The 27,588-nt window shown below is 48.7% G+C and overlaps 1 protein-coding gene across 3 annotated transcripts; it reads right to left on the bottom strand.

Moving 5' to 3' along the window:
- Positions 1–770: 770 nt before the first annotated feature.
- Nlgn3 (neuroligin 3) lies at positions 771–26,823 on the bottom strand. Of its 3 annotated transcripts, XM_060374986.1 has the most exons (8): positions 26,680–26,823; positions 23,555–24,209; positions 22,849–22,908; positions 18,923–18,982; positions 17,120–17,269; positions 10,990–11,175; positions 7,874–8,663; positions 771–7,179 (listed from the first exon to the last, which is right to left on the bottom strand). In XM_060374986.1, exons 2-8 carry the CDS (start codon positions 24,009–24,011, stop codon positions 6,336–6,338), a joined length of 2,547 nt encoding a protein of 848 aa, XP_060230969.1. In that variant the 5' UTR covers positions 24,012–24,209; positions 26,680–26,823; the 3' UTR covers positions 771–6,335. The 3 variants fall into 3 exon arrangements, with proteins under 3 accessions (XP_060230969.1, XP_060230970.1, XP_060230971.1); XM_060374987.1 differs by lacking the exon at positions 22,849–22,908; XM_060374988.1 differs by lacking the exons at positions 18,923–18,982; positions 22,849–22,908.
- Between the last annotated feature and the right edge of the window lie 765 nt (positions 26,824–27,588).

The raw sequence follows: 27,588 nt of genomic DNA, 5'->3' as shown, positions 1-27,588 counted from the left end.
TTTCAGAAGGCTCTACCTTGTTTTGCTTTAGAAGAAAGCGTCGTTGAAAGCAGAGGGTGAGTAATATGGGAAAGTAACCTGGACTTACTCCAGTAAGGAACTTCAGAACAGTCTGAGAAGATCCAGTTTGTAATGGCCTTGAGAAAAGGAGACTTTCCCTTCCCTGGAAGTACTTTTAAGCAGGGGCAAGATTAGTACTTGGTGAAGAGGTTGTCCAAAGTAGTGAGGCCATATCTGACAGTACGATTTTAAAATTCAACCAAAGAGGATAGAGTTGAAAACTAGCTGAAGCCCTTAGAGCTTTGCCAGTTATCTTTGCCTCCAATCTCTCTGCCTCTGGCCCACCTGCCCCTCTGTTCCAGAACTATTTTTCTGAATACTTTATCATGAGACCTTCCATCATATCAAGTATCACAATATCCCAGTGAGCCTGGAGGTTACCTGGCCAGTCCTTACCTCTGGCCAGTCTTTAAATCTGGCATCTGTCCCATGGAGTGCTTGTTCAGTCATGGCCTGGCTATCTCTGTTGATAGATAACTTCTAAAGAAGAGGACACCAGAACCCCTGCATCCGGTGTCACAGGTTATTGTGAGTCACCCAACCCTGGGGCTGGAAAGCCAGCTTCTCTGCTGCCCTTTGGGCAGTCTGTAATAATTGCAAGGTGCTACCAATACATCAAAGTGCTCATGTTACCATCTTAGGGCATTTTTTTTTTTCTCCTTTTATGAAACTATTGATAATACATTTCAAAAGACTCTAAGAGGCTGCAGTCATGAGCTGAAACTTTTATTACAATTTTGCTTTATTAAAAAAGGAAAGAGCAGGGCTGCTGATGGAGCTCGTTGGGTACAGAGCTCACTTAGCATGCATAAGGCCTTCAGTTCCATTCCCAGTACTGCAGAATCTAGGAATGGTGGTACAAATCTGTAGTCCCAGTACTCAGGAGGTGGAAGCAGGGGGATATGAAGCTGGAGTCACATTCTGCAATGCAGAATGCAATTTGAGACCAGCCTGGGCTACATGAGACCCTGCCTAAAAAAGCAAAGAGAAAACCCAAACAACTCACAAGAACAATAAACTAGTAAAAAAAAAATTTTAAAGGAAAAAAGAGTAGCATTTTAATACATAATCCACATCTGTTTTCCTAGAACTTCCACCCATCCAACCTTGGAGCATTTGTAGTCAGTCACATATAACAAACCTACAGCTTCAAGCCAGCATTCAAGAAACAGAGGAAGATGGATCTCTGTGAGTTCAAAGCCAGGCTGGCCAACATTGCAACTTCCAGGCTAGCTGGGGCTACATAGTAAGAGCCTGTGCTGTTTTTTTTTTTAAGCCAAACAAACAAACAAACCAAATATACCAAACCCTCCTGGCCATCCCATAATGATTTGCCTACATTAGACACAAATCTCCAGGCACATATCTACCTTTACCCATTCTGAAATTTTCTGTCTTGTCCCAAAAATGCCTTATCTAATTCCAGGCAACAGTGGCCATGGCCTTCTCTTCATGGACTTTTTCCATCTCCCCATTAAAGGGAGTGAACTGAACAGGGTGTGGGGGGGGGGAATGATTGGTTTTGCCTGGCTCTGTACAGGGATGGGCAATCTTTATTTTGTAACGTGGGATCTGCAATGTGGGAGCCACCTTTTCCCATCCAAACAGTTAAGTCTTGAACTTGAAGAACATATCCATTCCATTTTCTGTGGGGTTTTAAAAACCACCACCAGGTGCTCTGCAAGTACTCTGTGTGCACTGTTAGTGAGCAAACAGTGACACAGAGTGCTTCTGAGCAGCTAGAGGGTCCTGGGGGCCATACTGCTTTCCTTTGAGCATGGCTCCTTTGAGTATGTGCTGGGAGGAGTGTCTTCACCCCTGATAGTCATATAAGCTGGCACAGGGATAACCCTACAGTCGTGGTTACCATTCTTGCATGGGGATTTTAAACCTCTGACCATTCACACATTCTACAAATACAGATCCTAAGACAGCTGTGCCCAGCACCCTATACTTAAACATGAATGATCTGTGGGACATGAGCTCAGGGCTGCTGCTCAGCAATGTGGTCCAGACCATAAAACCACATTGGTCAAGAATGACTGTCATTCATCTTGAAATCCTGTCTGTCTTGGCCATCCAGGCCTTTGAAAGGCATGAGGCCCAACTGAAACTTCTCGTTGATGGGTCCCTGCTTTGCTATGGCATCTTGAGTATGTGAGAAGAAATACCATTTCTAAATCACCCACCCCCCACCCCATGAAACAGTCTCCTAATTTAGAGTCTCTCTACTATGAGGGGCCCCATTGGGAATATCTGAAATGTAGCAACTAAAGGTTAAACATGAAAATACAGACAAAATGGACCCAAAAGGTGGCATCATCCAGGCTCTCAGAGGATGAAAACCACAGCACAGTCATTCCATTTGGCAGCTACTGATAAGGGTTTTCAGGGTACCCAGAGAACCTTCTCACCACACCTACATAACTCCTTGGCTTTCCCTTAGTCTTGTTTTCACTCTGTCATCTTCAGAAGGAGTGCAGGACACAGGCCATGAAAGAACACAGCTCGGTCTTTATTCAGAAGTCACATATTGAAGATGGTCAAAGCACACTTGTTACATAGTAGGTATTTGGCAACCATTGGTTGTTCCTCATCAGCTTTTTTCTTTCTATATTAAAAAAAAAGCAACCTAGGGCTGGGCATGATGGTACACGCCTTTAATCCTAGCACTCAGAGGCAGATCTCTGTACGTTCAAGACCAGCCTGGTCTATGTAGCAAGTTCCAGGACAGCCAGGTCTACATAGAGATCCTGTCTCAAACAAAACAAACAAACATAAAAAGCAACCTGGGGGCTGGAGAGATAGCTCAGTGGTTAAGAGCATTGTATTACTCTTGCAGAGGACTTGAGTTCAGTTCCTAGCATACATGACCCATGGTTGATAGCTGCCTGTAACTACTGCTCCAGGGGATCTGATATGCACACACATATACATATAAATAAAATCTGGGGCTGGAGAGCTGACTTAATGGCTAAGAGCACTTGTTACTCTTGCAGAGGACCTGGGTTCCATTTTCAGTACCCACATAGTGGCTCACAACCATCCATAACTCCAGTTTCAGGGGATCCAACTCCCTTTTCTGACCTCCGTGGGCATCAGGCACACACATGGCGTACACATATATATATATATATGTGTGTGTGTATGTATATATATACAGCCAAAACACTCATACACATAAAATAAAATAAATAAATCTAAAAAAAAAATAAAAAAACACAATCTTTAAAAAGAAAATATTTTGCTGGATATGGTGGTGCACACCTTTAATTCCAGCACTCAGGACACAGAGGCAGGTGAATGTGTGTGTGTTCCAGGCCAGCCTGGTCTACACAGCAAGTTTCAGGCCAGCCAGGGCTACCTAGTGAGACTCTATCTCAAAATTTAAAAAAAAAAGACAACAAACAAATCAAAATCAAACCAACCAATCAAACAAAGCAACCCAACAGCAGAGCCTTCGGCCTAGAGTTTCTTTTTTCCAGACCCTCCCTGCTTGCCCACCCACTTAAAATATGTCCACCAAAGCTAGCGCTGCTGACTCCTAACCAGTGCAGGACTAGAGCAAATCCAAGAGGATGATGACAGGGTCACAAACTATTGGGTTGAATTCTTGGTTTCTTTTTTTTTTTTTGTTTTTTGTTTGTTTGTTTGTTTTCACTACAGGGTCTCGGGGCTAGAATGATGGCATAGGGGTTAGCACCTGCTCCTCTTCTAGAGAACCTGAATTAGGTTTCTAGCACGCATGTCTGGCAGCTTGCAAACACCTGTAACTCCAGGGGATTGGATACTCCCTCTGGCTTCCAGGGCACCTGCATACATAACACACACACACACACACACACAGCCAGAGCCTCAGGTAGCTCAGGCTTGCCTCAAGCTCACTATGTAGCTAAGGAAAACATCGAAATCTTGGTCCTTCCTTTCTTGTTCCTCCTTCTAGGTGTAAGTGGGTTGGACTATATGCTGCCGGGGTGACTTATCTTTTAACAGTCACTCTGTGATTACTTCCCAGGTCATCCCCGATGTTTTTGTTACTATATGCTAGTGTCTTTATTTCAGAAAGAATAAAGGGAAAAAAGAGAAAGGAGGGCCCAAAGCTATTCTGCAATCATGAACTCACTCACCATGTATTCCTTCTCCCAGCCCTTCTGTTAGCTATTCCTGCGTTGAGCCAACTATTGTCCATGTTCTTGTCCCAGGCAACACATTAGTGTATTAGTTCTGGGTTTTGATATTTGTATACAATATCTTGCACTTGTCCCCTCTTTGCACATCATATTGCCTTCTGATGGCTCATCTCCCTCATTTTGTCAGGGTCACTTTGAAGAATTCTATACCTGGCTTCTGAGATATCAGCAACCCTGCCCAGCTGTCATACTTGATGAGCAGACTTCACGTTTAGCCCTTCGAGTCACAGAGGACAATAAGAAACCCTACAATGCTAACCCTATGGGGCCCCCGCCTTGAATCCATCCCCTAAAGTTGTCAGGGAGCCACTAGTGACAGTCCTACCAGAGAAACGGATCTTGAATGACTTCTGCTATTCCAATTCACAGAAAAAGAAACCCGCATCCCTTGAGGAAAGGAGAGTGGCCCTTCTGGAAGTCAATGGAGACAGAGGAGGTCATAGGCTGATACCACGTGTACTGCATTTCCACAGGAGAAAGAATCTCAGCAGGTCAGAGGCCAAGCCTCTTCCTAGCCACCAGTCCACGATGAGGGCAAGATGATGACCATGGAGGAGGTGGTGGTGGCCTGGTGGCAGAGGAGGAAGGAAATATTATTTTTGCTGTTTCATTAGGTGGCCTGAGGTGTTAAGAGGTTCCAGCTGCAGAAATCCAAAGTGCTGGGGGCAGGAGGATGGTACAGCAAAATGATTAGGATCAGAGAGGCTTTGTGCAGGGGGCCCTGGGCAAGTAGAGCACAGCCTAGACTTGCAGGCGCTGCAAGGCAGGAGGCCGCAGGCTGCTGGAACACTGAGCTTCTAGCCTGAGCAGGTGCCTGGCTCCAGGGGTTGTTGGGGCAGGCCTGTGCAAGGGAGGCAGGTTGGGATTGCTAACTGGATTTTTTATTTTTATATCAAGACATTGTGTTTAAAATTTTTTACAAAGGACAAACTCCATGGGTTTCTGTTAGTGTTTTAAGAACTTTTCTTAAAAAAAAAAAAAAAAAAAAAAAAGAAAAAGAAAAAAATAGAAAAGAAAAAAAAGAAAGAAAAGAAAAAGAAAAGGTCAACAACAACCAAAACCCAAACAAAACAAAACAAAAAAAGAAAAACCAAACCAAAATAAAAACAAAAAACAAAACAAAACAAACAAACAAACAAACAAAAAATTCCACTGTTTAGAAAGAGAAACGACAGACACAAGGAAACTAAAGAAAATGGGGCAAAGTTTTGATATCATTTCCCCATTTTCCCAAGGGCAGAGGCAGAACCCAGATTATGTACCTTGGAGCCCAATAAGGTCAGGGCCCCCACGGTACTTAGTTTACCAAACCTATTCTCCTCTAGTCAGGCTGCTGCTGCTGGCTTTCGCAGGAGCAGGCCACGCTGGAGGCTCTGCAGTCCTCTATGGGGACGCAGAACCAGTTGGTGCTCTGTCCTTGATGGCCCTCCAGCCCCATTCATTGCTAGCCTCTTCCTCCTTTCACCCCATAGTCTTGCACCCCATAGTCTTACTGTCTGGGAGGGTCCTTTTCCTTGGTCTGATTGTGTGAACGTTGGGAGTCCCAGAACCTGAGAGTCCTGATCTTGGAGCCCTCCCTTCCACAGCTGCTTAGCACTCAATGGGCTGGAAAAGCATTGGTTCCAATTTTTTTTAAAAAAATCAACAAAAACAAGACCCAGAGAAAAGACCAAGTCTGGGGGGAGGAAGAGCTATCCTGCTCTTTAAAGCTCCCAAGTCTGCAGTTGGTAGACGGTGCAGTTCTGAGAAGGCGAGCACCAAGGGGGTGTTCGGCTGTGGCTTCCAGGGCCCCAGGAGTGTCTATGGTCGGGCTCAGGGAGCTGGTTCCAGCTGCTATTCCATGGGCCCTTGGTACCAAGGACTCATATGTGTCCCCATTTGAAGGGCCTGTTCGGGTTTTCACTTCCGCTTTGTGTTTTTTGTACATGCGGGTGCATGTCCACATCTGTCTGTGTTTGTGCAGATGGGTCTGCTTGGAGGGTGTGGGTGCGTGCGTGTACATATATGTGTATGTGTGTGCATGTGTGTTGGTGGGTCTGGGGGGGGGGAAGGGAGCTGGGGGATGGGTTACGCTCCGGGCTAGAGCTATACGCGGGTAGTGGAGTGTGAGTGGGGCAGCCCTGTACTGTTGAACCCTGCGGCAAAGGTGTTATAGGGGTGCAATGTCTGCAACCCAACCAGGGAGTTAGGGATCATAGTGATGGTGTTGGGAGTCATGAGTGGTATGTCATCAGGGGAGCGCCGCAGGGTCAGGGTATAGTCTGGCAATGCTGTGAGGCGCAGTGTATCGTGTGGGGGCCCGGCCTCACACTCATGGTGAGTGGGACCCAACTGTAATGCTGCCAGCTCCTCCTCCGGAGCAGTTCCCAATTCTGGGGCACCAGTTCCTCTCTGGGGGCTAGGCTGCCTCAGGGGTTCCTGGCGTCGTTTGTCCTTACGGTAATAGAGGGCGGCAAAGGCCAACACATTAAGAAACAGGAGGGAGGCCCCCACCGCGATGGTGACACTTAGTTCAGTAGAGTAGTCTCGAGGATTCTCAACCAGGAGTGGCCCTGCATCCTGGTCTCCATTCCAGGACCCAGGGGCATTCTCATTGCTGTAGGCAGGTGAGATGGCTGGCCGTTTGGTGCTCCAGGTCTTGCCGTTGGGCCTACGGGTGATGTGGGAGCTGTGGGTGGTGTCCGGGGGCGGCACTTTGGTGGTCGTGGATGTATAGTGGAACATGTCATGCAGGTTGTACAGGTGGGGCACCAGGTGTTTCCAAAAGGCTACCTTTGTGGCTCGGTAATGATCGCGAACCCTTGGTTTCAGCCCGATGTGAAGATAGAGCTGGTCCCGGGGATTGTATTTGGACCAGGCCACTTCCTCAAAGCGGTTGGCCTTGGTGTGAATGAACTTGGTATCCTGGGGTACCGGCTTGTTGGGATCCCTGAAATACCACATTGAAATCTGGGGTCACCACGCTACCAGGAGAAAGCAAAGGCCTAACCTCCTCCTTCTCACTCTCCCCAGTCTAAAATTTCCCATGATTTCCACGCTTTTCAGGACCCTATTGCCTCCCCCACCCTTTTCTTCCCCAGGGCTTGAACTAGTTCCCATGGCAGGCAGCATGAAAACATCTCATTCTTCCCTGAGCTCATCCACTGCCATCAGGCTATGCAGATGCTTTGTCTTCTCACATGCAATTGAGTATCTATCAGTCCTTTCAGTTGCCCAGTTTTATCAAGAGCCTTTGGAAGACTCTTTCCAAATATGCATTCTTCCCTTTCATATTGCCTTTGACCAGCTAACCTTGAATCCAACAGTTCCCCCATTAACACTAACACCTCCCTGCTCAGTCCTGAGACTGACTTCCGAGCTTCAATACAATTATCATTTGGTATCAGCGCCTGGGATGTGCTAAGAAAGAGCCCTACTACCTGCTTGAGCAACAAGAACAACAAAAATAGAAGGAAGGAAAAAAAAAAAGCACAGAACCATGACAAGAAGGAGACGAAAGGTGTTAGCAAGCAAGATTTAGGGTATTGCATAGAAAGGGAGATAATGGAAGAGATTAGACAGAAGAGCAAAGGGGAGGGCATGCTGGGGGTCTCAAAGAAGAAGACAGTCATTTTTCTCCTTACCCGGTCTTGGCAAAGTTGGTCCAATAGGTCATAACAACAGCACTGAGCATAACATCGTTCTTGGAGAAGTTGCAGGGGAAAAGGTCAGTGGGACCTACCATAGGGACACCAAAAACATAGGGCACTTCATCTCCATGAGCTGCATCTGACCATGCGGGCTTCATGAGGCTCTGGCAGTGATGATAGAAGGCGTAGAAGTAGGTCGGTGAGCCATAGCGGGCGTGCAGATCAGCTGTCACCACTGAAGGTTCCACCCACTGGTGGTCAGTAAAGAGTGCCACCAGTGTTTTACGGCGGGTCTCAGGGTTATCACGGTCTGCCCAGTCTGTGTACATGAACTTGATGGTCTCCCGCAGGGTGTCCTTACCCTCAGGATAGCCATACAGATTGTCCACAAAATTGGAGACAGAGTAGTCAAAGTCAGTGCCAGAGACACCATCCTCGGGGTCCACCACCCCTTCCACAAACTTGAGACCCTCACCCTGGTTGACACCTAGCATTATATCATAGTTGAGGAACTCTCCCTGTTCCATAAGGATCTCAGGGTCATCAGGAATGACATCACCATCAATCACAGGGCCAAAAGCCACATGGTAGCGGGCTGGCTGAATGTCCTGTTCTACCAGCTCTTTGGCGCTCTTTTGTCGAAGACAATCTACCATATCCACGGTGTCCAGAACATTACAGCCCACTTTGTCTGCCAGCAAGCTGGTGTACTTCACTGGCTGGTAGTTCACAGCCCAGCTAGACAGAGCAGAGCCACTTTGGATGATGGCCCTCTGGAAAAGACCTACAGAATATAGGTGGCACAGGGTCAGAGCTGTCATGTCACATATGGCCATAAAACATTTCATCTTTTGTCACTGAGGCCACCCTGCGCTGTGAACTGGTTATGAAAGAGGAGCTAGTCTTTTGTCAGGAGATGACAGGAAAGGACCAGAGGGAGGTTGCTGAGCCCCTTCTCTGATTGTTTCCCTGTCAAGCTCCTCCAACACACACACACTGCTTCTCACTCCTGGTATAGGGGTTGGTAACTTGGGGGTTAAGAGAAATGCTAGGGAGAATTAACCCCTTGGGTCCCAGATATGGGCCTCCTTATGCTCCCTTCTCTCTTTATCACTCCTTGTCTCTCCCTCTTACTTCCTGCCCAGCTGGGCCCAGTTCTGTGCCAACGCACCACCAGGGAGCTGGCACTCACACCACAAAGGGGTCTTTTTCATGAGAGATGAGAAATGCAGGCAGGAGAGAGCCCCACATTCTGGGAGTTTAAGGATGGATTCTAAGAGCAAAGGCCCTGGGGTCCAAAAGTCTCCTGGCACATGCCCTGGCAGTGTGGACTTGGCACTTGCTGAAGTTATGGACATATCACATCCATCCAAAGTCCTAGAGATAGAGGGACCCCATCCCCCAAACTCAAAAGAAAAAGATTCTTCCACCTCTCTGAAAGAAAGAACTATCTCTCTCTGGCCCCAATATTCCCAAGGGGGCATTTGGCTCTCAGGTACACAGAGCCAATGGAAAGATGCTTTGCATGAGCAGAGGGAGAGAAGTCTAGATGACCGCTCAAGAGAGAGCAATTTCCCCAGATTATCCTTTATGATACATTTATTAGTGCTGGGGATGAAACACAGAGCATCCTGCGGGGTGTGTAAGTGCTTTGCCACTGAGCCACACCCCTACCCAGAAAAAAAAATCTTTAGAGAGATTACACCCCCCCCCCTTAAGATGCACAGCACAGTGTTGTTTCAGGAAGGCCAGTAAAGAGTCCCAGTCTGAAGAGGTGCCAGGCCTCTCTTCAGACACAGGCATCCGTATAGTCAGTCATTTCACTTTCCTCTAGAGGAAAAAAAAAGGATTTTTGTTCATTCTACTGTCACCTAGAAACAGATACTCCTTCTAGTGGTCCTGGGGATGAAACTCAGGTCTCCTTCTCTTCATTCACTCACTCATTCATATTCTCTCTCTGTGCATGTGGTTGCATGAGCGAATGTGTGTGTGTGTGTGTGTGTGTGTGTGTGTGTGTGTGTGTCTTCATTTTTTGAGAGGGAGTCTTGCTGGTAACCCTGGCTGGCCTCACATTTACGGCAGACTTCCTGCCTTAGCCTCCTTAAGCACTTGGATTGCAGGTGTGCACCACCATGCCCAGTTTCCCATTCCCTCTCTTTACAGATGCAAGCCACACTTTAGTCTTCCACCAGTGAAGTTTCTAAAGGGCTCAGAGACAGAGCTTCTGGGGCAGGGAAAATGGCGCCTCACTTTCAGACACAAGCCTTCTTCAAAAGATGGTAAGTCTTGTTGTGAGAGCACTCCCTCACAAGGTCAATCTCAGCCATAAAAACGTGTTCTTGTTCACATACTTCCTCACTTTAGAGAAGGGCACTTATTTCAAGGACAATTTTTCTCCATATGAAGCTCAGCTTTGCCTCTCAGAAATATAATGGCCTCTCTACAGTCCAGATGGAGAGAGAACATTCCATTGCCTAGCAAAATGGGGCGTATGCAAGCCCTTCAGAAACTCACTGCAGAGGGACCCACACCAGAAAGACGGTCAAAATGAGTGTCCTTTCAGTGAGGTGTATAGTCCTGGAAAGAGTCTGTGGTCCAACAACAGTCTGCCCCCCTCAGAGTGGTCTGACTCTCAGGCCATGGAATTATACTTTGGACCCACCTCTCAGTCTAGACTATTTCTCCTTTTGCACAGGTCTTTTTTTTTCCCAAGAAAGGTAGATGAATTTTTCCTACACCTATAAACCAATTTCCACCTTAGATTTTGACTCTGAAGTAATACACCCTTCCCATACTAAAAGATCTCCTCGCCTACAAGGAACTATTGTCCCTTCAGAGAGAGGCATTCTATTCCCACTCTCCGAAATAAGACTCCCATGCAAGCCTGAGCAGGGTGTGAATGGGGAGTCTTTCACATGAGGAGAAGCACTTCTTCCTGCGCTGAACATTTCCTTTTTACCTCCCCCACAAGGGACCTGGTGCTGGACTGAGGCCTGATTCCCCTGGGCACTCCTGGGATATGGAGCCAGTCATTCTGGAGCCTGGGATACCAGGAGCTCAACATGTACCAGCATTAAGCTGTTCTATGTTGAGGCTCAAGAGCTACTCACCCTCAGAATGATGAGACAGTGTGAGGAGGCTGACACAGGATGCACCAATGCCCGAGCCAAAGACAGTAATTCGACGGGGATCTCCTCCAAAGAAGGCAATATTCTCACTCACCCATCGAAGGGCCTGGATTTGGTCAAGGAGCCCATAGTTGCCCTTGGCAGCCTGATCCCCAGTGCTCAGGAAACCTAGTTTCAACAAAAAGCACGAGGATAAAGAAGGTGGAGGGATGCAGGATTTGGGTTATGATGGCAAGAATGAATTGGGGGAGGTGTCACATGGACGCTAACACCAACCACTGCTTCTTTTTGCAAGGCCCAGCATCACCAATCTAGGCAGGGTAAACCCCTGCTTCTCACCCAGGATCTAGTTTGGAAGGAGTGACAGACCATTTGATGTGGGTGTTTTCCTCTAGGCAGACGAGTAGAAATGCAGAGCTTACAAATGGCCAGAACTCAGCATTCTCTTCCCTGATGTAATATTTGGGGATATGATCCTAATATCAGCAAAGATGCAGTGGGGAGAAAGTAAGGACCCTAGAGCCAAACAGCTCTTGGTTAAATCCAGGATGAATACATCTTAGACATGTGGCCTTCAGAAAGTTATTTTAAAATCTCTGGGCCGTAACTTCCTCTTCTGTAAAATGGGGATAAAAATACCTCAAAGGGATGTAACAAGGATAAAATGAGCATAAGCCAAGCACGTGGCAGATCTACAGTTACATTTTCTCCTTCGTTCTCTCTCTGAAGTGAAGAGCCCAGGGGCAGCAATCCCTAAGCTCGATTTGCCCTTCCTATGCAAATCTGTCCATCTCCACTTTTGTTCCAGGGCTTTGGTATGGCCCCCTTCTCATCACTCTTGGGGCAGGTCCTCATATCCCTTCCTCCAACACCTAAGCAATCAAAAACTCTAGGGGATGCAGCTCAGCAATCTGTGTGATTAACAAGCTCTCCAGGTGATGCTGATGCCTGCTAAAGTTGAGAAGCCACTGGGTCAGATCATCTTTTTCATCTGATGGAGAAATGAGGAAGTCAGTGCACAGCGTTACCACAGAAACAGGTCTTCCCGCCCACCCACTGGGATTTGCTGCTGAGGAGACTACATGTCACCATGGAGACTACCTTCCCACCCACCTGCTGGGATTTGCTGCCGTGGAGACTCTTGTTACCATGGTGACTACCTTCCCGCCCACCTGCTGGCTATCCCACAGAGATGTCCTATACCCCCACCCCCACCCTGTGCTTCCATTTTAGACTGATCCTGATGCTTCATTTCCTCAATCTCTTCCTTGATCCCTGGGTTCCCCAGAAAGCTCCATCTATCTTCTCCTGCCCTAGGCTTCTGGAAGGGTCCTTTCCAGGTGGGTGTAATTGCTGTGCTCCTACACACTGGAAACCCGAACTTGGATCAGTATGCTTAGACTCCACAGTTAAAAGCCTCTTCACAGCACCTGGAATCAGCTTGGTTCAGGGCCATGTTGGAGGAGCCCACAGCTCACAGAGAGCTGGCTCACAGTCCTGGCAGTCTGCAGGCAGAAGTTTAATTCAAATAGAGCCAAGCAGGCAGAAAAAACACATCACTATCTTTCTCGGGCCTTTCTGTACTGGTTTTGCTAGAGAATCCATCTTACCACCTCCAAGTGTGTTATTAATTTTCTTTGGTCAAATTAAGTATGTAAGTAGTAAGTATTTAAGCATTCCTCCCAGAACTTTGATATAAGTCTTCCTTAACCCTAGGTTCCAGATGAAGAAAGGAGAAGGGATTAGAGTAAACCTGAGCAATGATGAGTGGAAGAACTCTAGTTCCTTCAGATTGGGGGAGGGCAGCATCTCTGTGGGGTGTTCCATTCAGAAATGCAAGTGACTCCTGTGGATCATAAAACCTAGCTGAGGGTAGTGGCAAGAAGAAGAAGAAGAAGAAGAAGAAGAAGAAGAAGAAGAAGAAGAAGAAGAAGAAGAAGAAGAAGAAGAAGAAGAAGAAGAAGAAGAAGAACAAGAAGAAGAAGAACAAGAAGAAGAAGAAGAAGAAGAAGAAGAAGAAGAAGAAGAAGAAGAAGAAGAACAAGAAGAAGAACAAGAAGAAGAAGAAGGAGAAACCCATGCCAACCAATGCCCAACTCAGCTGCCCAAGCCTTGAGATCTTCTAGCAAAATTTACCATGTCTTCCTTCTCTCCTTTCCTTTTATTCATTCTTCCTTTCTCTCACTTAGACAATAGCAGATTTGGCTTCAGTCTTTGTCAAGGCATCATTCAGTGAGATATGTTAAAGTTGTCTGTCTTAGTTGGACATGGTAATGCTACCTCCACAGCTCTCAGAGGGCAGAGACAGGAGAATTTTGAGTTCAAAACCACACAGAGTGAGCTCAAGGCCAGCCTGAATTACATAGCAAGGCCTTGGGAAGAAAGAAGGGAGGGAGAGATGGGAGAGGAAGAGAGGGAAAGGTAGAAAAAGGGAGAGATAGAGAGAGATCTGCTATCTTAGCCAGCAAGGGAGGGTTGTACTTGGATGTAGAGTAGATTTCTCCAACATGAGCAATTTCCTAGATTAGGACAAAGCCTGAAGAGCCTGAGTAGAGGCCATATCTCTACTCTGCTCTTTCAGACCTCATGAGCTTCCAGGTAAGGAACAGCGAGTGAGGTATGTGGCTGGGGCCTCACTACACAAAGAGCCCTAACTTCAAATGCTACAGCCAACAGGCTCAGGTGGTGACGGGGTAGGTAAGCATACTGACAAGGAGTGCACAAAGCCTTGCAGCCTAGGAGAGAAACCACTCATTGATGGCTTCATAGGATCCTGGCCATCCACAAAAACTCTATGAGAATGAAAACTCAAATACCCGACGCCACAGTTGTCAAAATAAATCTGAGTCAGCTTCCTTGAACCCAAGTTTATACTGTAGTACATGTAAGCTGCCCGTCAACAGACGATGGAGGAATCTGGCAGACTGTATCAAAACTAGGTATTTGTGTCACTCCAGGATTGTCACTCACCATGTTTTCAGCTTGCCTGGAAGATATCTGAGCAATGATGTGGAATTAAATGAATTTTGGAACCTGGAATAAAACTTGGCAAGCCATTACTTTGTTAGTATATCCACTACTTCTGGGTATATACACATCCTATATCCTGCTAGATTTTTTTTTTGGCCCCAAGACCAGTGGAAGTGTCTCAAATAATAGCTACACCTTCTGCCTTGGCATGTCAGAGGTGGGAGGAGATCTCCACGAATTAGCTAGTGACATTCTCAAGACCCCTAGAGAAGCTTACATGGACTCATTGCCCTCATTGCTCAGGAGGTGCTGCTGAGAGGAAAAGCAAGCAAATGTATGCAACTAGAGTCTAAAACTGGCCACCTGTTTTGTTGTTTTATTTTTAATATACTTTGGAAAACCAAACAGAGCTACAAAGTCACCAAGCATCAGGAACAAACTCATGTTCTACATCTAGTGCCAAGAGACAAAAACATCTTTTATGTACCCGGAATGCAATCAGTGGCTTGATTATATTTGTATTCCAGAATAGGAACTGAAGAGTACATAGGAAGTGGTCGGGAACTTCTAACCAAATCTCAGTTTATAACTCTTTCTGATTGTGGAGTAATGTTCTTTGGATCATTAATTGCTTAATCTCAAAGATGCACTTTTCTGATTCCCCAAATGAGAGGAGGTTGTAAAGTCATTGCTCTTAGCCTGAGCTTGCTTCATGGTTGAGCTTCAGGGAAGCTGTGAAGTTCCATAGAGACTATGAACTCAAGAGGAGACTGCCATTCTGTGTATATAGTCCTGCCCAGAAGCAAAATTCAGCACCAGGGCCACTGGGACTGGAACTGGCAAAGCAATGTAGCCAAGAGCAAATTCAAACAAGCTCCTGCCCAGCAAACAGACTAATGGCTGGTTCAACATATGGGTGCAGAGACCACAGAAATCCTAAGAACACAGTCCCCCAGGGAAGAAGTTGGCCTCTTCATGCCAAATAGAATGTGGAACCTCGATGGGCATCTAAAAGAGAGTAAGGTCCTATATGCCCTGCCACTTTCTCTGGAGTATTTGTTTATCTCAAGACCTTGGCCGCAGATAGGTACCGACAGTCATTGGAAAAGGTATATGATAGAGAATCAGCCTAAATCACCCAAGAAGGTATCTATCCATGGCAGAATATGTGGTGGGTAGGCTACATGGTAGTGCATGGGAAAGGCTTTGGGAAACACATGTGTCTGAGTAGGTACACATAATGAATAGGAGTGAAAGGATTTATGCAGGAAGGAGAAGGAATGTGTACATTCGTATCCATGAGGGAGCATGAATGGAGCTAGGGTAAATAGAGTTGTGTATGTGTGGTGTGTGTGTGTGTACAGCTTGAGGTACAAGAATATGTGTGTATTTGAGAGGTAAGGGGGAAAGCACACGTGTATGTGCTGGGTATATATTAGCAGAGTATATGTGGAAAGACTGTGTACATGTGTATGCATCTAAGGATGCAGAGGGGGTCTATTCAGTGTGCATATGAGAGGGGATATATGTACAGTTCATGAAATGGTTACCAGTGTGGAAGCAGATATATGTGTGTGCATGTGTGTGTGTGCGTGTGTGTGTGTGGTATCTGTAAACTTGTAAGGTGGGTGGACATGTAGGAGGTTATATGCGTGGAAGGAAAAAAAGAATTCTAGTTTGTATTATGTCGAATAAGAGAGGGATAACTCTTTGCATATGTGAAGTGTTGTCATGCGTGAAGTGAATGCACAAGCGGAACCCATAGGTGTCAAGATAGGGGTAGTAGAAACTGTGGCTCTGGGAGGGTAGGGTATATACCGTGTGGCTGTGGATAAAAGATGTGGAACAGAGTATATTAAAATGTGTGCATATCTGCCGCAGTGGATCTTTGTGCCAAGAGCACCGGAGGAGCCCCCACCTCCAACATCACGGTCACCATGACTGCCAAGATGCTAGTCCTGCTGATGGGCAAAGAAGGTTTCCACAGTGGTTGGATCAACAAGAAATGTTATGAGACGGCCTCTCACCTGCGGCGTTCCCAGTACTCACCTCATCTGTCCCCTCTCCCACCACTCCCTGCAGCTTTTGTACCCCTTCTTTCCATATGCACACATACCATTATTTTGGGGGCCGTTACCCCATTTCCCTTATTGATGCCAAAACCACGTGGGCAGGGGGCTGGGGCTGGATGAACAGATACCTCCCCCCTACCCATACCTCCTCCTGTGTGTGTTTGGAAAATTTTTTGGTTTTAGGTTTTTCGGTTTTTTTTTTTCTGAATAAAAAAAAATAGATTCTAACAAAAAATGTGTCTGCATACATACATACATACATACACACATACATATATATACACATATGTACATATATACATATATATATATACACATATGTACATATATACATATATGTATGTATATAGGAGATGACAGAAATCTGTGTTGGGTGTGGAGCATATAGTGTGCGGGTATGTGGATATGTGTGTGAGCAAGACTGTATGAGTCTCGCTCTGTGAGGGTATGTGTAGGAGTCGACTGGGGCCGTGTGCATGTGCATGCGTCTTGGGGAGTGAGAAGTATTTGTATGCGTGGGAGTGGGTGGATGGGTTTGATGTGTGAGTGTAAAAGGGCGTGTGGACACAGGGTAGATAAGAAGGAATACCTGTATGTCTGTACATCCTTAGGACTGGAGGGCTGGGTGGGCAGCAATGAAGACAAGAATAACAGGACCTACAAAACTCAGTCAAGCAAAAGTCTGGTAACATGGGTCTTGCTGGAGAGTTTTAGAGGTGTTAAGTTGGAGCTATCCATGCTGCCTCATGCTTATAATCTCAGCACTTGGGAGGTGGAAGCAGGAAGACCGAGAGGTCAAGTCTAGCCTAGACTATCCTGTCTAACCTCTCCTTAAAAACAAAGTATAAAATTTGAACTGAATTTTCCCTGGCATCTAAATATTCTGAAAAGGGGCTGGGAATGAGAGAAAGCCCCTGGTATTTGGGTCAGGGTGAAAAAAAAATAACTTCATGACTATGATCATTAACACCAGCTAGAGAACCAGGACTGCCTGAATTGACTTCCCTGGAATTCTTTCTTCCCCCTTTCAAAGTCTGATTTCCTCCTAAGCACCTGGCAGAGAACCATACCTAGCACCCCGACCCGATAGTTGAGGGTGATGACGATGACGTTGCCATAACTTGCAAGAACGCTGCCATCAATCATGTTGCCTGTCCCTTCCATGTAAGAGCCTCCGTGGATGTAGACCATGACAGGCTTAGCACCACTGTCCCGGATATCTGTAAGGAGAAGGGGTGAGGCACGGGCTAGGTAGGATGCCCTTTCTCCCTTACCCCCCGCCAGCCCTGGGGGGGGGGTGCGGGCAGCAAAGCTATTCCAGGTGCCAGGACACCACCTCCATCCCTGAGGGCAGGACTCATGGGGCTGCTAGGCCCAGAGTTCAAGTATTGGCCAGAGAAAGCTGGACCTGTAGAATGTTTTTGAAAGATTTGGATTTCAAGTGCCTCCCAACTGAAGATGGCCATGTGGGCATCATTCATCTGGGCCTGGATGGCCACGGCTGACTTCTGGGGGTGAGAGAAGAAGAAATAGCAAGGGCTTGGTGGTCCTTTAGCAGCATCAGGTGAGTCCCTGCCCCGCACATCCAGGAGTCCTGGGACCTGACATGGCTTTAGAAAGCAGGAGCTGGGGAGCCCTGAAACCCCCAGGACTAGACTAGTTACATGGAAAAACGGCCATCAGCAGCAGCTGGATTCCACCCCACCCACCAGTGCAGACAGAGACAAGAAGGATGGGGAGAAGGGGTGGCACAGGGAGAGAACAGGAACGTGGGGAAATGGGGGGGGGCAGTAGATGGTAGAGATTGCGGTGGGGAACCTTATAGACATGGTTTCTTAACCACATGCCCATATCCCCCATTCTTCCTGGGTCAACTTAGCTAAAAACATTGGGATGGAGCAAAACCCGGCATGAGAAGGCCTGCCCATCCAGAGTTAAAATGTAGACGTCTCCACCCAGGCCAGTGCCCGAGGGTTCATCAAGGGGCTGATCCCAAGCCCCATCAGAATGGTGTGGGGCTGGAGCAGTCAAGAGAAGACTCCAGGCCTGACCTTGACTTGCCTGTCACTTGTCGGTCTGTGAGCTGGCCCACTCTCTGTCATACTGGCACAGCCCTGCTGGTCACCAGTGGATCCCCTGCACTGCTTGGCCCCATCCCCCCCAGGACCTCCAAAGGGGTAGGCCCAGAGCATGGGTGAGAAGGAAATGCTCTCTGTTGCAGCGCAATCTTGTTACCCCAAGGAGGAAGGCTGGTCCCATCACCACCCTAGAATTTTAGTCCATCTACTATTGATGTGGTGTCTGGGCCTCAGCCTGGCTTGTTAGGACACAGTTTTCCTGATTCTGTTCCCAACCTAGTGCAACCTCTGGCCCTGTGGCCATCTTGCTTTGGGAGAAGAAAACTAGGGAAGTGCCATCTTTGAATGTCACTGCTTTGCCTCTTTGGTGTGCCCTAGCAGGGCCACTCTGCAAGGAACCAGGATCCCAGAAGAAACCCAGGCATCCCCTTACCATTCAGTTTTCTTTGTGCCTGTCACCACTCTCCCTGGCCCTGTTTACTCATCACCATTTCTGCTGCCACATATGGGCAGGTGCCCGTGAATCATAGAAGATGTGAGAAGGTCAGGGGCCAGGGCCAGGAAGACACCCTCCCTATGGCTTTACTTGGTCCCCTGCTCCTGCTGGATGTGTCCATTAGCCCAGAAGTCCCAGTGGCCAATGAGGCCAAAGACGGAGGAACAGCCCAACGGCCTTGTACAGGAACAGAAACACACCAACGGACGGACAGACAGACAGATGGGGCTTCTCCCCATTGAGAAGGGGAGGGGCTCTGTGCCATGCACCAGCCGCCACGCCCTGCAGCCCCCAAATACCTTCATCTTCATCCCCGTCATTATCCGCTAAGTCCTCGCCCTGTTTCTTAGCGCCGGATCCTGGGGACCAGACACGGGGAGACACAACAGCACAGAACAGAGAACAAAACAGAGAGAGAATTCAAAAACAGCATGACTGCAGTGTGGCCCAGCAAGCCAGCTCTGGGCCTGGGCCCAGGACAGGCAGGAGGGATGGCAAGAACTGAGGGAATGGGTGGGCTGAGGCCCAGACCTTTATCAGGATGATGGTGTTGCAGGCCTCTGCTGTGCTGACCTCCCTATACCTTCCTGTCCCACCTTCCTGTCCACAACCAAGTTCTCAGTTAGGAGGTAGCAGCGGGTAGGCTGGGGTACAGAGCCAAAGGGCCACTTGTGGAAACTTCATTCTGGATGGAAGGACTGCATGTGCAGACACATGCAGGCTGAGCTGGAGATAAGGGACAGGTACTGAAGGTGAGGAGTGATATTGCCAGCATCCGTGGATAGCTATGTAATAGTACTCAGGGCAGAGGTATTTACTAGAAACCTTTGGTCTGAGCTCCCACGACCCAGTGGGCAGATTCGAGCTGGGCCTCAGCTGACCCTGATTCCCGCAGGAGAAGATGGGAGATGAAATTTTCCCTCTGGCTTTGTTCACTGGGGCCCCCTGCTCTTGTTAATGGCAAATGGGGCTCCTGCACACAGGAACCAGTCTTAAGAGCAGCAAGTGTTGCTCTAGGAGAGAGCCAGAGGGGGAGGGAGGGAGGGAAGAAGAAAGGAATAGAGGAAGGGAGAGAGAAAGAGAGAGAGAGAGAGAAAGAGAGAGAAATAGTTCCTACCATATACTGAGAACTGAACATCTAACACATTCCAGACATTCTACTTCTGCTGTTCTGTTTGATCCTTAAATCTCAGTGAGGTACGCACTACCCTTATTCCTCTTTCACTGATGGGGAAACTGAGGTTCACAGAAGTAAAGTGACTTGCTCAAGATCACACAGCTAGAAAGAGCTAGAGGTATGAATCAAACCCAGGTCTGCTTGACTCCAAAGCCCTTATGGTCTTTCCACTGCATCATGCCACCTTTCAGGGGTGAGGGGAGGGGAAGGAAGAAGCAGATGAGAGAAGAGGTGGAACATGAAAGGAGAGGAGAGAAAAGAGACTAGAGGAGGAAGAAAGGCATTTAGGACATGGGGGGGTAGGCTGGCACCACTTCTCCTTCATGTTCTGAGGAGACTAGAAGAATATTTTGGAATGGCTGTAAAAAGACATGATCTATGCCTGGTTGCTATTCAGTGTGTCAAAATGGAAGTAATTCTGCTGGGACCCCACATCCTACCCTCTTGCTTCCATGATCACAGATACCTTCAACCCAGAGCAAGAAAATAGCCCTCCTTTCTCTGCTGGTCTGCACTCTGTTGATCTGACTAAATAGTCTTATAGTTATTAACCAAAACAGGAACTACTCTCCTACTACAAGATGGCTTTTCAACTGGGGTAAAAACCCAGCTCTAGTAGAAACAGCCTCTGGCTTCCTGAACTTCCAGTGGCACCTAGTGTCTTAACACATTAGCTCAACGCCTGCCAGTCTTGCCCTCAGAATGTCAATGAGACTTGGCCACACAGTGAATCAGCCAGCAAACAGAATCACTCATTCCTAGACATCAGTTCCTTTCAACTCCATGGAGGCAGGGGCTGAAGCAGATCCTCCCTAGGGGCACCGCTCACTTCTGGTTGGCTCCTTCTGTGAGGGTCTGAGGGTACTTGGGTTGCTACATCATCCCAGCCTCGTCCCAGCCTCCCTTGTACAGCATGTCCTCCTTCATCGTGTCCTTGACTAACAATTCCTTGCCGCCATGGGCTTTACCAGGCATCACCCATAGACATGCTGCCATGGAGGAGCCCACATAGGCCGCCACACACACACACACACACACACACACACACTCACACACACACACCATGCATCGAAAGAGGCAAGATTCATAAATCTGTCAAATGGCTAACAGGCTCAGGATAGGGAGCTAATAATCAAATGCCCTCCCCTATCCTGTATAAATCCCACTTTCCAGACTGGCCTATGGACTTAAGGAATCCAGCAGAGTTTTAATGCCAAGCTAGGAGTTTCTTCAAAGCAATGATGAGTCTCCCTTTACATCCCAACGGCACCTTGCCCATCATCCACAATTATAATTGGCAAAATGTTCGCACTGCATAGTGGCTTCCAGTCAGCAATCTGCCCAAAATGTCAGCATGAGCTTGTCCTGTCTTAGGCTCTTATTGTACCCCTAAAAAGTTCTTTCCTCCTAAGCAGTGGCTACTAGTAATGCCATCTCTTCCTTACCCCACTGCACCCCACTAAGTAACTCATGAAAGCAGCCTTGAAACCCTTTCCCTGAATACATGTAGAGGTTAATGGAAGGTTATAGCCAGAATGGTTTTCTGCCTTCCCGTGTGGAAATGGAGGCTCTTAAAAGAAAAACAAAAAGAAAAAAAAAAGACTGACCTCTGAACGTAGGCTACATAAAGAGTTCATGGTCAGCCTAAGCTGTGGAGCAAGACCCTGGCTCAAAAACAAAACAAAACACGGCAAAGAAAAAAATGAACACAGTCAAAAGAATGGCTTATGAGTTGGCAGCAGAGGCTGGAGTCAGTCGGGGATTGTGCTTCCTAGACAAGTGTTCCTCCTTAGGCAGTACTACAGAGGTCCTTCATTTGCATGAGAGCCTGTGCACGCTTCCTACTGTGTGTGAGGGCCTGGGCTGGATGTAAAGAGAGGCGAAACACTATTCTTAACGGCAGAGTCTGACTCCACACAGGAGTTTTTGAATGTGCCAATTCTTAGCTGTCCTTAGAGATTCTCATTCAGTAAGGGTCATTCCATCTCAGGCATCCTGATGACACTGGAGAAACCCTGCCCCAGAGCATCAAAGGAAAACAAAGGCCAAGCGTGCCAAAAGCTTCTGAGGTGAGTGGTGATTGTCTTCGTTCCCTAGGCTGTTACTAGAGCCAATTGGCCCAACCCAGCCAAGGTCTGATCTTAGGTCTCAGAAAGATGGGATTGGTGAGGTGGAAGCTGCCTCTGTGGGCTACAGTGGAAAGAACATTCCCTGAGGGTCAAGAGCCCTAGGTTTTGGCCCCAGCTCTGCCTCAAGAACAGCAACAGGGCCTTATATAGCAAGTCACTCCCCTGGGCTCCGTTCCTCATCTGTAAAATCGGAATACTGCTTCCTGCCTTGCTTGCTTCCCAAGATATGGAGAGGCACTTATGAGTTAAATATGAGAACCCTTGCAGAAAACACAAAGCGGTGTGCGAACAGGAAACATTACTGTACACGGAAACAAATCTCTTTCAGCAGGAGGGTGAATTTAAAATTGGCTTTCTTTAATGTCTACAGTTTCCAGAGATTTCCAATCTTTGTCACAAGAGTAGCCTGGGTCTTTCAGCTATGCTCTGGCCAGAGGTGGTGAGGCAGGGGAAGGGTGTGTTTCAGAAGAGCAAATAAATCTATGTGCCTGAGTTTCTTTTAAGCTTAAGTGGGGGAAGGTTGAGTATAGACTTTTAACCCAGGACAGGGTACTGGAGGGATGGTCTTATATCTGTTTTGGCTGCAGGAGAAGGTGGAGCCTCTGGCTCCAGCTTGGCTGCCTATTTTCTTCTGAGGAGTTACCAAAAGAGCCATTGGCTCTATCTTTGGTATGTTCCTTATGGAAGCTAGGAAGATTGGGATCAGTGGGCTTTCTGCTTCTGCTCTAAACCTGCCTTAGGCTACTGGATGCTCTCTGCAAAGCAGCCAGGGCCCTTGGAGGAGGTGGGACCTTAAGCCTGCTCACTGCCCTCTCAACCTAGGCTACTTGAAGGAAGGCTGGGTCCTCAGGGACAGGGGCAGGTGGGCAGGCAGCCCTCCCTCTCTCTCTCTCTCCCTCCCCGCCGGCTCGCTACCTACCTCCTTTCCTACAAATTTTCTTGTTGGGCTTTCGGGCGCATTCCTTGGAAATCCGCTTTACTGTAAAATGAATAAAAAACTAAAAAATAACAGGAGGCCTCTGCCCAGGGGCATGCATCCCCCCAACCCAGGCCCCAAGAGCTGAGCTGCTCTGCAGCGGCACATGGCAGAGAGCCTGTCCCACCATCTCCTTGTTTCTGTCACTTACCTTAATGTGACCCCCACGGGAGGAGGCATCAGCTAGTGGAAGAGGAGGCACCTAAGCATCGCCAACCAGGCTTGCCCCACGCCCCCGACGCACACCCAGCTCCCTCAGCCACACACACCTACCACCGTTCAAAACAGGTGGAATGGTGACAGGGGTGGGGGCGGGGAGGCCGGTAGAGCCAGCATCCTCCCGCAGGCAGCTGCCAGCAGTCACCCAGACTCCCCCGGGGCACCCCCATCCAGCACTGGACCTAGACCTGTCAAATCTCTCAGGCCTGGCCAGCCCCCTTCTGGCATCAGTGTCACTCACACATGGGAGCTCGGACAATGCTGGGAGAGGGGAAGAACAGGGAGGGGAAAGGCCAAGCAGAGTGATGGTTAGAAGCCTTCTCACAGACAGACAGATGCATGCTGCAGGGCACACCACCACATGCAAGCCACAAACACAACAGGGCAGGCAGGAGGAAAGGAGGGCACAATGCCTGGCCGCAGCACTCACCATCTTCTGTGGGCACATAGACATTCAGATAGAGGCAGTCTTCGTTGGGCTCCTGGATGTAAGTCGCGACGATATCCAAGTTGGCAGTGAACCAGACTGGCAGCATGACTTCGGGGACAGCTGTGTGGATGTTCTGGGGGCACACTGGGGGAAAGTGTGTGGCGTTCCGGATGCCCGACCAGGATGGGGGTGGTTCAGGGGGCAGGAAACGTTTCTCGCCGATCGGGGGAGCTGCGTAGGGCACCCCCAGGTATTGGTCCACAGGACCCAGGATCTCACTGGGCAATGGTACTCTGGCACCCCTTAACTTCCCAAAGTGAGTATTGACTGTGGGTGCTGGGGCCTGGGTACTGGCCCTCAGCACCAAACTGAGGAACCACAGGGTGAGGCACAGGCTCCGGCCAACTGTGGGCGTGGGGCTCAGGGACAGCGAGGGCAGGCCAAGCTGCAGCCACATGGTCCGGGCAGGGGACTGGCAGGAGAGGCAGACTCCGGGGTCACTGCATCAGCCCAACAGGCAGCCCCTTCATGGCCACACTGACTTGAACCTCAAAACTGAGCTGTCGAGGGACACCTACAGGTGCCCAGCAACGCAGAGAACAGGTCGTCCAAGTACCACCACTTCGAAAGAGAGCTCCCTTAGGGCCAGACAGGCCTGTGGAAAGAAGGAAGCATGTATCACCCAAGATGGTCTGTGAGGGCTCTAGAGTCAGTCTTTGGGACCCTGGTGGGCTTGGCCTATTTTCCCACAATTAGATATTTCACATGCCCAGGGGTCCACGGACTCATGGGTGATCCATTGCTTTTTAGAACTATTTTATGTGCCCAGCCATGGTTGGAAAAAAAAATCTAAGGGCATGAACAGAGTGACAGTTGTTGCCACTGCAAATGCACAGTCCGTAACTCCAACTCCATCGTCAATGGAGTTCTCCAGGGCCTGCTGGAGTCAGAGCTTGTAGTGACAGGGAGAGTTGGAAGTGGACCTTCCAGTATGGCTGCCAACTTCACTCCAGGACTTGAAGGCATAAGAAAAGACAAGCAGCAGACAGGCGGAGGGTCCCACAGAGGGAAGCCCTTTACCCTCACACAAGGCAGGGAACACAACAGCCATTCACCTAAGTTCAAAGACCCTTCCATGCCCCTCCTTGACATTTCTCCTCAGCCTTCACTGCTGCCAAGCCCTTAAACCTTTGTCATTGCTGCTGCCTTGCTCTTCATTCAAATCAAATGCCAGAAGCAAAGGCAAAAAATCCATCTGCTGATCACACTAGGCATTGTGGATACTAGTCCAGTGTAAAATAAACAACAGGGTGTAGGGACATACACTTAGAAATAAACTCACAAAGACTCAAAGAGGTAGTGAGAGACCAAGCCAGGATCACAGACACTGCAATATTCACTGGTAGAGACATACATTCCAAACCCACTGAGATCCCCTCATTTAGTCCCACATTCCAAAACAGACTGCCTCACACAGCCAGAGCCTCACAGTGATGCATTCACACACACGCGCGCGCACACTCACACTGAGACCCACTGAAACAAAATCACACATACCCACATAGGTAAATATCCAGACACAAGCAGCATAATGATGACACATAGGTGGAGACAGAAACAGAAATAGCAACACACTCAGACACATAGGCCTTCTGACACAGTTACAGTCAACACATATACACAGGCACACAGACATGTCTGTCCCGCATGGACACACATGCACTCCGTGAACACACACACACACACACACACACACACACACACACACATTTAGTTTTCCCTCATTTCTCCCGCCTGCTGAGATTGCAGGCATGTTCCTTTAAGAAGTGGCTGAAGGGTGTGGGGGGGAGGGAGATTGGGAACAACCAGCAATCTGCAATCGGCCACCATGGGAGGAGAATGAGAATGTGTGTGTGTGTGTGTGTGTGTGTGTGAAAGAGAAAGGGACAGGGAGATAGAGACAGAGACAGAGAGGAAGACAGGAAAGCAGGCAGGCGGGTAAAGTGACTAAAAGGATGGGGGCTTAGAGGAAATGGGGAGCAAAGTATGGGGTGGGGAGATCCCAGACACTGCCCACAATGCACCCTGGTGGAGAGGAGGAGGGGATGGGGACGGAAGGGATAGGAGTAGGGAGGTGGGGCAGGAGGGAGTGGGTGGGTGTGTATATGGGGGGGGATAGTCCGCAGCTGAGTTCACACAATCCCCCCATTCACCGTCTCCATGGCAACTCTGGGGCACAGACCGCTCATTCACACGGCTTCCCCGCCAGCACCCCCCCTCTTTAACCCCCTCAATGCTGCCCCCACCTCACAAATTCCATTAACCCTTTCTAGAGGCCTTCCTCTTCAGTAACCCTTCCGCGCCAAATGCCAAATTCCCCCGTTGACTCAATTCGCTGCAGCCCCTCCCTCTGGTGAACACCTAGACAAACCAACCGACCCCCAAATGCCCTCTGTACCCTAGGACCCACTGTGAGTTCCCAAGGCCAAGATCTCCATTCTGGTCCAACTTGCCATTTAGGAGAAGACAAGGGGAGGCAGCGATGCTAGGGTGAGAATGGCGTCTAAGGGGACTTTGGGGGCTGGAGCCCTATTGGGTAAGGGGCATTGTGTTGGAATGGACCAGTGTTGAGAACTGCAGTATTGGGGGCTATGTGGGTTTGGAACGATACTGGAGGATGAAATTGCCCTAGAAATGGGGAGGATAGAATAAAGGCCTCCATTGGATGGGGGGGCTGCAGAGAGTGGGGGAGGGAACCTGGCTATAAGATGCTATGATGGAAGAGGGATGGGGGTGCGCTGCAGGGGAGGGGGTATTGGCAATGTGCAATACTGGAATGGGGCTGGGGGCTCTGGTTGGGGGGTATTTTTGGTGAGCATGCAGGCTGGACCATAGAAATAGAGGGACCATGGGCAGGAAGATGATAGGGATGCAGGATTTAGGGAGGTGGTAGAGAAGCAGTGAGGGAGGGTTGGGAGGTCAGGGGTACCTATGAAGAACACTGGGTTGAGAAGGATGGGAGCCACTAGCTAGGGAGATGGAGGGGACTCGGGGATTGGGAGAGGACAGGATTGGGGAAAGGCATGGACAGCTAGAGGATGAGAGACCGGAGCAGGCGGCCTCACCTGTTCCCTAGGCGGCTGCAAACGACTGAACCTGGCCACGGACCACCCATATCGCCTCCAGGCCAAGAGCTCAGCACCCGAATCCCCGAGATCAGCTCTCCGGCAGCCTGGCTGCTGTGCCCGCGCACCGAGGGGGCGCGCTGCGCGTGCCCGGACACAGGGGGCGCGGTCCCTGGCATTAACTCCTTTTGTGCCAGTGATGGCTCAAGTCCTGGGGCATGGCCCAATCCCCTCCCCCGCAAGTTCAGGCAAGCTCTGCTCCCCACCCCCACCTCATATCCCCAGCTATCAGACAGGTAGGTGATCTTCCAGGACTACAAATCCAAACTTTATCTGCAAAGCTTGAGACCTTGACACACGGGAAGAAACTGAGGCACTGCATGCAAAAGACACCAGTTTCTTGCCACAGAGACCTCACTTGGCAACCATCACCTCTCCTTAGCACCACTCAAGGAGCAATCACCAGTAGGGCCACTTTGCCCTCATCCAGAGGCCATTACCCTCCCAAAGGCCAATGTCATTCACTTCTGCTGCTTCTGTTAAGGTTGATTGGATTTGGATAGACACTAGTTATCTGACCATTCCGGCTTCTACCCTCACCCCAATATCCAATGCTTTTATCTAGTTTTTGTGTGTAATGCACCTGTCCACTTGACCCAGTACACATATACCCCCCAAATCCCTGCTGACTATCCCTTATCCCAGCCAAACTTCTAACCCTGGGTCTCTTGCCAGGATAGAGTCAAGAAAAAAAAAAAAAAAACTGCTTTAGTTGTGTTGGCTTTACCATACCTGGAAGCCCCATTCCTTATTTATGACTTGGGCAAATCCCATGTGTAAGTGAGCTGTGTGGGCTCAGAGGGACTTTTCAAAATAACTTGGATATTGACTGATTGGCACTCCTGCTTT

This window comes from Meriones unguiculatus, chromosome X (genome assembly GCF_030254825.1).
Source record: "Meriones unguiculatus strain TT.TT164.6M chromosome X, Bangor_MerUng_6.1, whole genome shotgun sequence".
NCBI classification, from domain to species: domain Eukaryota; kingdom Metazoa; phylum Chordata; class Mammalia; order Rodentia; family Muridae; genus Meriones; species Meriones unguiculatus.
The sequence above is the reverse complement of the archived record's forward strand: the minus strand, read 5'-3'. Positions and strand labels throughout refer to the sequence as shown.